The sequence below is a fragment of the Branchiostoma floridae genome, chromosome 4 (genome assembly GCF_000003815.2).
Source record: "Branchiostoma floridae strain S238N-H82 chromosome 4, Bfl_VNyyK, whole genome shotgun sequence".
Lineage (NCBI taxonomy): Eukaryota > Metazoa > Chordata > Leptocardii > Amphioxiformes > Branchiostomatidae > Branchiostoma > Branchiostoma floridae.
In genome coordinates this window covers 32,963,316-32,974,975 of record NC_049982.1, presented here as the reverse complement: position 1 = coordinate 32,974,975, position 11,660 = coordinate 32,963,316, and the positions used below count along the sequence as shown (strand labels likewise).

General features: G+C 38.3%; 1 protein-coding gene across 4 annotated transcripts; it reads left to right on the top strand.

The window, feature by feature from the left end:
* Positions 1-5,588: 5,588 nt before the first annotated feature.
* Positions 5,589-11,413, top strand: LOC118414109 (spermatogenesis-associated protein 24-like). Of its 4 annotated transcripts, none has more exons than XM_035817889.1 (6): positions 5,589-5,755; positions 6,397-6,459; positions 7,266-7,396; positions 7,691-7,761; positions 8,240-8,334; positions 8,970-11,413. In XM_035817889.1, exons 1-6 carry the CDS (start codon positions 5,654-5,656, stop codon positions 9,120-9,122), a joined length of 615 nt encoding a protein of 204 aa, XP_035673782.1. In that variant the 5' UTR covers positions 5,589-5,653; the 3' UTR covers positions 9,123-11,413. The 4 variants fall into 4 exon arrangements, with proteins under 4 accessions (XP_035673782.1, XP_035673781.1, XP_035673779.1 ...); XM_035817888.1 differs by having other exon boundaries at positions 7,691-7,776; XM_035817886.1 differs by having other exon boundaries at positions 7,691-7,782.
* The last annotated feature ends 247 nt before the right edge of the window (positions 11,414-11,660 follow it).

The following is an 11,660-nucleotide window of genomic DNA, read 5'->3' as shown; positions in this document are numbered from 1 at the left end:
AAGAGCCATCGCCTACCGTGGACCCACCATCTGGAACAGTCTACCACCGGACATACGCACAGCCCCAACTCTGGCTTCCTTTAAGAGACTCTTAAAGTAATGGGAACGGCCAATTGAACGGACTTGAATCATGTAGCAGTTTCTCTCATGTATTTTGTATGTATGTAAATGTAAATTTTGTATGTATGTAAATGTAAATTGTGTATATAGACGTATAGGACTTATAAGGACTCAAGACGATGTAACTTTATCTCTGTTATATACTTTGTCTGACCCTTGCCTCTTCCCTCATGACCTCAATGAAAAGCGGCCTGCAGGCCGATTTGAGCTTTCATGAATAAATAAAGGTTCAAACAAACAAACAAACATACTGTGCCAACAACAAACGTCCCTACTGACGAGGCGTCTATTGTAAGAAGCCAAGATTAACGATGGAGAATAAGATCATGAAAGCATATATTTTCAAGTTCCTCTTGGCTGAAGATTCCAGAAGCTATCGATTCCAATTCAGTCTGTTAGTCTGTTATGTTCGTTGTTTTAACCTGGTCTTCAGAACTAGAAGGGAACATTACCTTACTCAACTGCCCTGTGAAGTGATGAGACAGTGCATGTTATCTTTTGTAACCTCTAAGTTCTTGTTCCCAGTAGATTTGTCTTACTCCGACTCCTTCTAAATCTGTGCAAGGAGGTTGAAAATATTTGTTCTGTGTAAGGCCACAGCAAGTAAGTAAGCAAGTTTTATGGATGACAGCAATGCGCTCATTAATTTTCACCTGATTTTGAAAAAAAAAATTTTCCCTCAAAAGATGGTGAACACGTGCACGACGAGATTGTACGCGCTGAATTGACTGATCATGAGCGACACGAGGAACATGTATCTATGACCGTAGTTGTCGAATGGAAACTAGGTCGATTATAAAAGCACGTAGTTGTCAAGTTGGTAAGTGATACCAGTCCATATTGGTGTCATTTGGTGCACCTTTTGAATATAGAAATAAAAAGCTTGATGTTTTTTTCCCTCTCTTATCAAATTTGGAGTTTGCAGAGGATGTCGTTCATAAAAGGTACTTGCTGTGGCCTGATATTAACAATACGCAACAAACATAAATTTGTCAATAGTACGAGTGTACTTATACGAGTATACTTATCTGTCATAATGTAATTCACCAACACAGACGAACTTTAATCATCATGAAATGTAAGTTGTTTATTCTAAGTAGCTCATAGAAAACAATCTGTGAAACAACATTGATAGAAACGCTATTATGATACAGACTTGACGAATTTGTGATTTGAGAAATGCATTTGTATCTTAGTTTTGTATTAGATCTTAAATCTGAAAAAAAGTACATGTATTCTTTGAATAGAAGCTGCATATGCGAACTAGAGTTCAGCAACCTCACGCCGATGAATTTGTCTCCTTACATGGCAACTATGGCAATCATCTTATAGAATGATTATTTACAATGACAATGACAATGATGTTTATTGCATGTTCATGCCCCAATGGGGCTAAATGCATTAAGTTTGATATAAAGTTAATGACAACAAATAAACAATGATATATCCTAATAATAACTATTTTCTACAAGCTTCGTCCCTCCTCTTAAAACAAGAGTAAACGAACTTACACAGTTCTTCCAATATGTCATAGTTAGTTGATGACATCAGATATTTAAACATGTCTACCTTTGTTATGTTTGTATATTTCTCTTTAACACGTTTAACATTAACAAGGCTATTACGCATATCATTGTACTTAGAACACTCTAGTACAAAGTGCATTTCATTTTCTATACATCTGACATTCTTATTACAAAACATGCATATTCTATCGTCAGGAGGAGTTCGGGTGTATCTGCCAGCTTCAATTTGCAGTGGGTGATCGCTGATCCTTAATTTAGTCATGGCTCGGCGATAACTAAAATTTGTTATCTCTAGGTACTTTTCTCTTTCATAAGTAAGCTTGAATTTTCTGTAGGTTCTTAACTTATTACCTTGGTTTTCCTTCATGCCAGGAGAATTCATTTCGGAGTAAAAATTTTGAACAAAGTTGTCTTTCAGTCTTTGGTTTACTTCGGACTGAGCGAAAGATGTGTTGCGATCACTGTTAATCAAAAGATAGGCAAAACCAGACTCCTCCAGGATTTTACTAACATTGGAAAACCAGCATGGTATGTTGCGACTGTGTAAGTCCTGCTGTACAAGAAAAGCTTCAAATTGTAGACTATTTCTTGGCACTTCTTTAACTAATCTTTTGTAGTATGAATACAATCTAGTATATACTTCGATCCACAGAGGATACCTGCCTAGTTCTGCCCTTGTTGCAAGATTACTTGAGTTTTTTCTTACGCCTAATAACGACTTGCAAAACTTCAGATGAACTTGTTCAATGGGTGACTTATCATTTAATCCGATTTTGCCCCATACCTCTGCACCATAAGTCAATATTGGGACAACGCAGGCATCAAATAATTTACAATATACTGAAATTGAAGGATTGGTTTCACCTAGTGTTGTTTTAATACTGAACAAAGCTCTTGGCGCCTTCTTTTGTAGTGTTTTTAATGCTGTTGTGAAGTTGCAACCTGTTGTAAGCACCACTCCTAAATAGCAATATGAAGAAACTATCTCTATGTCTTCGTTGAGTATATGAAAGTTGAGATTTGAGAACATATGACCCTTTTTGTTAAATACGATTATTTTTGTCTTATTTATGTTAACTGATAATTTCCATTTGTTGCAATAGAGACCTAGTTTATCAATTGCATTTTGAAGACCATTTTGGCTAGTTGATAGTAGGACAAGGTCGTCGGCATAAAATAAACTTGATACTTCAGATGTATTTAGCAAGGGCGCATCAAAATCTCCTGTATTCAGTTCGTCTGCTAAGTCACTGATATATAGGTTAAATAGTGAGGGACTTAGAACACAACCTTGCCGCACTCCTATTTTGACAGGGAAATTTTCACTTAAACCTATATTTGTTTTCACACTCGCTGCGGATTGACTATATAAACTTTTTAGCATATCAAAAAATCTACCGGAAATGCCTTTTGATATGAGTTTGAATAATAGGCCCTCGTGCCAAATTGAATCAAATGCCTTGGATAGATCCACAAAGCAAGCAAATAGTTGATTTCTTGACTGTGTATATTTGGAAATCAACGTTTTCAGAACAAATATGTTATCTGACGTTCTGTAATTCTTTCGGAACCCTGCTTGATTAGGTTTAAGAATTTTGTTTTCCTCGAGAAAAGAGGAGAGCCTTTTGTTTAGTACAGAGGTAAACAGTTTCCCGAGACAGCTAGAAATGGAAATCCCGCGGTAGTTGTTAGTGTCGTCTTTTCTCCCTGATTTGAATATGGGCACTATGTAGCTTTTTGACCAGGTTTGGGGGAATTTTCCGCTAAAAAAGGTGCGATTGAATAATGCAACAAGAGGCTTTAAAAGTAAGCTGTGTCCCGCTTTCAGCATTTCGTTAATTATCATGTCTTCGCCGCTCGCCTTTTTGTTTTTGAGAGCCGTTATTGCACTACTTGAACAACCATCTTCCCGCTAACGCCCGGTCCTCAACGGCATTAGCCTGGAAGTTTTGACACGACTGTGGTCCCTCTGCGTAGGAGAATGTGAACAACACCATACAATACACCAGGCAGCGCTGTCACCCATGTCACAAATGTGAACCATGTATCATTTACCAGCTTGTGCAGCCGTTGCCCATCAGATAAATGCGAACTATTAGCATACTTATGTCCAGTCAACCTTTTAAGCATACACATTTTGAGAAATACACCACTTCAATTTCCTGCACTACAATATAGATACAATATTTCTTAATATAATATTAATATTTCATGATTTATGCATGGTGATGTTCATCATTGATTTGCTTACACAAGTAAAAATAATCCCATCATTTATCATGTTTTTTTTTTGCTATTTGGGCGTTAATTATGCAAAGAAGTTACACATTTGCATATCTGGTGTCTTTTTATGTTCCACCTGTCATAAATTACTTGTGCTTCATTTATTGTCCAGTTATGAAAAACAATGGAATTATACAATTTCCTAATCGATTTCCTAATTTGCATAACGTGTATATCACCATGAACGTCTTTGGCTAAGCTACCTGCATGCATAAGATGATTGAAATCCGTTGTTACTTCTTCAGTTATCCTCTTTGGAATGTCTTGACAAAAACGTTCCTTCAGTTCCCAAATTAAACGTTACGGACCCAAATCTGTATCCATTTTGTCCCAACGTCAAAAGCTATCTGCCATCCGTATCATGTCCGGTTGAAGAGATACATTGAAATAATGCTATGATAGAATATTCTCATTAATTATGCAAATGTCACCCCATTTTGCATAACGTTAGTATTTAATTTTGTACGTATTGGTCTAATCTACCTACATAACCATAAAAAAACGTTACTAGTATTCTTCGTTTCTTGAGTTATCCGCTTCCATTTTTTAAATGCCCTGCAATTCCAGCCCTTCTTCACGAGCCGAGAACTAATAGCACCCAAACATCGTGACCATAGGTTTGTTCAGAATATGAGATAACAAAATATACGCTATACGAATGGAAGCCGCCAGGGGGCCAAAATCTAATCATTTCCAGCTTTCGTCACACCCCACCAACACACCAAGTATGAAACCAATCCATCCAGCCGTTTTTGTGTTATTTAAGTTATGTTGTGGACAGACGGACAGAGAGACACACAAACGTTAGTGAAAATAAATTTTATAACGTGAATATTCCATGCAGGTAATTAAGTCGTAGTGTAACGTTAGTCCTATGAATAGTATGATGATTGCGCTACAACTTTAACCATGAGGAATGGTTCGGATGTTGTGTATGGACCGTTGTGTATCACCGCAGGGGTCAAAGCATGAATTAACAGTCCGAGTAAAAAGCAGACCCAAAATGCCGTAAAAATACAAACGCACAAGGCCGTCGACCCAACATCTGCTTGAAGTTCCACTGTTGACCTATAACGTTAACTGTTAACCAATTTACCAGTATTTCAAAGGGGTCACCGTGTACTAGGAGGTAAGCAATGGATCTCTTTCATTGTTCTTTCTAGGATGTAAAGAAATAAAAGGCAGAAGTCAAAGATTCCTCACTAGGGCTGGGTACCGGTACAGAAAATTCAGGTCCAGGTCCGGTTCAGGTCCAGAGGATCAGGTCCAGGTCCGGACCTGAACCTAATTCAGTATGACGCATACCAATGGTCAATTTCACTGCAAAGAAATCTATTTGGTGGAGTATTAGACTTGCACTGGCGTTTTCAATCCTACAACGCTAACTGCACCTGTACGATTGACTGTAAAGCTTGGTAGAAATGGCTATAAACTTTGTACTGTAGTTCACTCTTGTTATTTTCTTCCACCTGCAAGCGCCCAAACGTGGAAATACCTGATAAAATAATCTGTTAATTCTTTAATCGGTCCAACATCCGGTTCACCTAATTTTTTCAGGTCCGTTTTTTCTGGACCGGTCCAATAAGAAAAACCGGTTTTGTACCGGTACGCTGTACCGATACCCAGCCCTATTCCTCACAACTTGAACAAGTTACAATGTTTTCCTTGTTCTGGCCACTGATTGGTCGATTTTCCGTCATGCGCGGTTTCAGCGGGAATTCAAAATGGCGTCTACTCCACATCTTGGCAGTCACGTCTTGGTACATCGGCAGCTTCAAGACTTGGTTGTAGTTCAGCAAGATCAGCTAGACAAACTCAGACATGAGGTGAGTAGTCCGGGCAGTCTGTAGTATTTGTCAAGGGTTCAGATTCAGCCAGTTTAGCTCGTGGACATCAAGAAAACTTGTCCAAAATACATAATTTTTATGACCGCGGTACCGATAAAAAATATGCATAAAGTCTTCCTCTTCATCCAGCCAATCAGGACGCAGAATTCCATGCTATAATCACGGTGACGGCAGACATAAAAACGAAGGCTCCACAAAAATCTTCGAGCCGGCATCAAACCTTGTGGACGATGTGATGGTAGCCAATGCAGACAACCCAGGGCCGGGTTGTACCCCCATATGGACCCGCTTCTAATGTAATCATATGAGCTAGTCAGGTAGTGTGGTCAATTGTATACCAACTGGCCTTCACAATCTAAATCATAGGGTTAAAAATTAAAGCTGACTCATTATATTAGTATTATTACCATACAATTCATACCTTGGAATTTTCACAGTGTGCATAATAATTTTTCCAGGGCTTTTTTTGGTCAATAAGTCACTGTCTAAGTGGGACTTTAAGTACAGGAATCGCTCAGGTAACAATAACAGTACAGGAATCGCTCAGGTAACAATAACAGTACTAGTGGGTCAGGTTGGCTGCAAATGTTTGAGTGAATGTGGTAATGTTTGTGTTACAGTTAAGAGCAAAAGAGGGATGGGTGGATAAAGAAGAGTTTGAAGCCTTGCAGAGGGAGTTACAGGTGAGAATGGTGATCCTGCAATTGTACTACAGTATGTATATCACTCACACACCATATCTTTATGAATTATGATTACAGCTAAAGCATGTGGGGTTGGTGTGTGTATTCAGCCATATTTGCAGATGAACTTCTGGTAGACATTTGCATTGTCCACTGGATAATGGGTGCCAGTTATTTTCTTTCCTTTCCTCTGCATTATTATTGGAAATATTCTGAATAAGACATTTGGTACGATATTGACATTTACATCACCATACTAGCACATTTATGTCATTATTTCATACTTTGGGCATTTATAAAGAACGTACAAACAAGCCGCAAATGGACCCCTTTATATATATTGTACCCTATATACAATGAATCAGCACAGGATTGAGACGGTAACGGTTTCCCGTCCGCAATTTCTGTGATTTCCAAAGGCATGAGGGCACAGAGCGCATTGAATCTGATTCACAAGTGTTTGCAAATCGAAACCCAATTTGATAAAGTGACTATCTCTGGAAGCATTTGGGACTCATCGGTCATGGTCATGTTTGCGTGGGTTTCAAAAGTTTGAAGGAAAGGCTGTCCCAGCAGCGTGGGCAGCACTCAGATTTTCAATGATTTTCATCACCTAAAGTAATGAGTGACGTTGCAATTTTGCTCAATGAAGGTTGATATGCAATAGGGTCCTGAAACTTGATTTGAAAACTCGAATTTCAAGGCATTGGGTGCCTTTAGACAACATCAAGTTAATTAATGTTGGTCAGGGATGTCAATGTTCATAACAAAAATGTATGTTTTATTAATTTCATATCTATTTGTAGCTGGAGAGAGAGGAGCACATAAAGACAAAGGCAAAGCTGGCATCTGAATCAGAGAAGCTGCAGTTTGCACTGGGAGAGATAGATGTCCTCAGCAAGCAGCTTGAAAGGGAGAAGGCTGCTTTTGAAAATGCGTAAGTTGTGCAACTTTTTAAGTACAGAATATTGTTTATGCAACAAGACCACTTTTGGGTCAGACTAAAGTGCGTGATGATAAGAATCCTAAGAATCTTTTCAGATAAGAATCTTAAGATACAGATTAGATCTAATAATAGAAACTGGAAAAAAATACGTAAAGTGTAAACCTCTACTCTCAAAGAATCAAAGTTTCCATAGTTTTTACAAAAGAAAATGATGTCACTCGACATGGTCGTCCTTTTCTTGGATGAATGAAATATATAAAATTATTCACAAAATTTTATTTTCAGGTTGGGCCTGATGAAAAATAAAGCACAAAGAGAATCACAACAGGCCAGCCAGTTGAAGGACAAGTGTTCAGGTGAGCAGTTACCAGGTACAGGTAAGCAGAATATCATCATGATCCATCAATAGCTTCTCGTGTTATACTGTTGACAGGCAGACAAACACACTGAAAACATAGCTTTCTTGACAAAGGTACAGATGTGTAGTGAATGGTACCTTTGACTTGACTGTACTATATAGGAGAATTCTTTTTTACCCAACCAGCAGGTACTTACATTGCTTACGTTTCGATGTCTCTCAGACACCTTCGTCAGAGCTTCTAACTGGAGTTCTGCTTCTCACCGCTATATGTAGGTGATGCAGGTGGCACTTTTGTGGTGAGAAAACAATCCCAAATGCGGCTAAACTTGTATCCCCCCTCATCCTGGTTCATCACTGGGGTTGAAAAATTTATCTTATCTTATCTTACACAGATATATGGGTCCACCAGTGCACCCACAGTCACACATTAGACCACTGATGCTGGGGGTTGAATGTTGTTGTTTATTTTACAGAGGTAGTGGCACAGTGTGAGCTACAAGAAGACATCCTGAATGTGAAAGACCTACGGATCAACGACCTCAAACAGAGACTCACCAAACAGAAACAGGTGACGGTATGACCAAGGGCAAAGTGGTGTCTAATAAGAACCTGGAAACAAAATATCACAAGAACAGGCTTTTTGAAAAGTGGAGCAGAAAAATGAAGCAAATATGTTTAAAATAAGTACCAAGTATCAATCTTAATTGAGTATTTTTAAAGATTCAGAATGTTCATGAAGTTTTGCTGCCAAAATTCTACAATATGTACCTTAAAAGAACTTGAGGTGAAGTGGCTTTGGTTCTTTAATTTAGACCACTTAAACTCTAGCCCAGACTGTGCCAACATTCTGAGGCCAGACTAGTCTTTATAGGTTACAGTGGAAGGAGTATCCAAAGCTGCAGAATCTAGGGGCGTAAGAACTGGAAATACACAACACATATATATTGCACAAATAAAACACTTTTTAAAGACGTGTGGAGCCAATGTTGATGCTCTGACAAAAATATTTTGGATGGACAGAGACAAAGTTGAAGGTGCCCACGAAAAAAAGGACATCCAACAATGCGCTGTTACCGTAACAGAATGATTGAGGGAGTATTCATCTTTGAATATTGAATATAGGACATGAAGTAAACAAGAACCAACACTCAAGCCAGACAGAAACAGCTGTCTAACATCATTGTTCTATTTTTTTGCATTCAGGCACACAAGGCTCAGATGAAGGACCTAGAGATACAGCAACAACAAGATGCCTACATCTCCAGACTACTGGAGGATTCTGGGCAGGGGAGGAGGAGAGCTGGGAAAACTGGAAAGAAGGGACTTACAAAAATAGACTTTGATGACGAACTTTAGATCAAGGTCAATGGAATTTGATAATACATGTATATACGAGCAATCACTGTTGTTGTTTACATCCGGTATGTAAATCAATCTTTACCAAATACCTATATTTTGCCTACCACTGCGTCACTGCGACATCATCGCGATCGCTCATATAGATTGAGGCCTGAAAACCAGACATGATTGATTGGGTTCATGCTGATGGTAATGCCATGATTTTTAGATTATTATTTTTTGTCAACATCCAAACTCCAATTGTTGATCTGTCTTGGTATTTGTCTAACAAGGTGTGTGGGGGGAGATAGAGATGTGCAAAATTTCTCCCGAAAGGTCCGAAGTATTCGCCCGATAGCTTAGCAGGGGTCCCTGACAACTTCTGCACGCGTGTAGATGCGTCCCGACTTCGGGAGGGCTCATTAGCATATAACGTGGGCTCATTAGGCTATATAGCTGCAGCAGTTACTACTACTGTACTGTACAGTGGTACTACTCTGCTTAACTCAGTGTGTCAAGGACAAGTTGTGTTGCTCTCAAACGGACTCAGGACTCCTTGCATGATGCAAGATCGAGTGGCGGAGCGACTCGCCACCTGCGCCATGATGAGGGCAGCGAAGACGAAAGCAGGGTCGATAGTTGACATAGTTGGCCAGTGTTGTCATTCCTGATATTCTCATGTTTAAAAACATGTTAGTGAGATGCAGAGAGAACATAATCTGAAAAGTCATAAGCTGACCGTTCTGCCGCCATTTTGAAAATCGCACGATGTGTTTAATGACTGCAATCCAAGTACCATGGGTGTCCCACCCCCTACGGTCTAGATCCCTCCCAACATCTCCGCAGATGTCGGGAAAAACTGTGTCTAGATTGGGCCTTACAACAGATGTGACAGATATTTTATATTTCACAATAGGGTGAGCACAAGTTGCACAAGTCTTTAAAATCAATTTTAAACAATGAAAGGAAAGGGCCTTACAACAGATGTGACAGATATTTCATATTTCACAATAGGCTGAGCACAAGTTGCACAAGTCTTTTATATATATCTACAAAATCAATTTTATACAATGAAAGGAAAAGTAATGCTCACTTACAAAGTAATGCTGTTGGAATAGAAATGTACAGAATCCTTGTATGTATACTGTTTGGTTTCTCTAGATTCTAATTCGAAATTGTTTGTCCATATAAGTACATTATCACATGTTTCAAGCCTGCTTGCAAAAGACCCAATCAGCATTTTGATTTTTGTTCAGAAATTTTTTTTTTTTTTTTAAATTGCCAAAAAAAATTGCAATTGGCGCCAATAAGTGCAATAAATTCTGCACAAAGTAAGATAATAAGTTTCAAGGTCAGTTTCAAGAAAAAGTCCAAATCAGCATGTGCTGTTTTCATTGTGGTCATGAGGGGACAGACAAAATGTAACATGCAGATTATACCATTTAGATATACAAACACATATCATTTAACACTTAACGCTAGTTGACTTTTCCGCGGGGTAACCTATATCCATTGTATCTGTGTCTGTGACTTTGTGCCAATGAATGCCACATTTGCATTCTTACTGAGAAAAGACCATATCCAGAAAATCGGTCAACAGCAATCCACATCAAATACATACTTGTCTGTATCAAAGTTCATGTGACCATATTCTACATAAAGAATGCTACACTGCCTGGGTTATTTCCTAGTGTTATGATTAACTGGTACCTGGTCATAAGTAGAATTCAGAGTAATTTTTGTTTTAATTTCCTATTTCTGATGAAGGCTCGTAGCCCACAAATAACAATTTCTTTTACACCTGTTTTCCATTTATGATCAGTTTATGAAAACACTAGCTAGAAACCTATAGTAAGCAGTGTAACTTTCTTGATATTATGTGTGATTTCTGTGTGATTATGTTATATATAGTTGCATGGGAGCTGACAAATTACTTTGTCTTTGATGTCAATAATTCTGAACAAGTTGCGAAAATTGTTTCATGCAATGTTCACAGTAATTGACTTGACATTGTAGATGATATTTCCCTAAAGTACAAATTAGCCTTGAATGAAACAAGGTAATTTTCTCATGTGAAAAATAAATGTTGAATAATTTTGCAACATGTTCTATATATGTGTTGATAATAGGAGTATGGTATGTTTATGTGTATGCTGATTTGGGGTGGGTACCGGTACCCTGATAATGCTGGTACAGCCCTGCTAAGTTGAGGTCCAGGAGGTCAGGTTCAGGTCTGGACCTAAACCTGGTCCTACTTTTCTCTGAAATCTTGTGAAAGGGGAATTCTCAAAACAATGGTCCATTTTGTTACAAAAGTATCTGTATGAATACTATGATCGAGTATATATCCGGCATAAAATCTTCATCTACATGTTAACACTTACTTCCGCTGTAAGTTTGACTAGAAACTTGGTAGAAATGACTGTACTCTTTTCATCTATGTTATTCTCTTGGACTGGTATATTAAGCCCCAAAATGCCTGCTGATATAATTATTGTCTAATTGGTCCAAATTTGATTTATTACAGAAGAAAAATTCTATATTTGAGGCTTGACC

Coding starts and splice junctions, on each gene's coding strand:
- LOC118414109 (XM_035817886.1), top strand. CDS start 5,654: ATGGCGTCTACTCCACATCTTGGCAGTCACGTCTTGGTACATCGGCAG. Junction 7,397..7,690: donor AAGGCTGCTTTTGAAAATGC/GTAAGTTGTGCA, acceptor TTTTATTTTCAG/GTTGGGCCTGATGAAAAATA. Junction 8,335..8,969: donor GACTCACCAAACAGAAACAG/GTGACGGTATGA, acceptor TTTTGCATTCAG/GCACACAAGGCTCAGATGAA.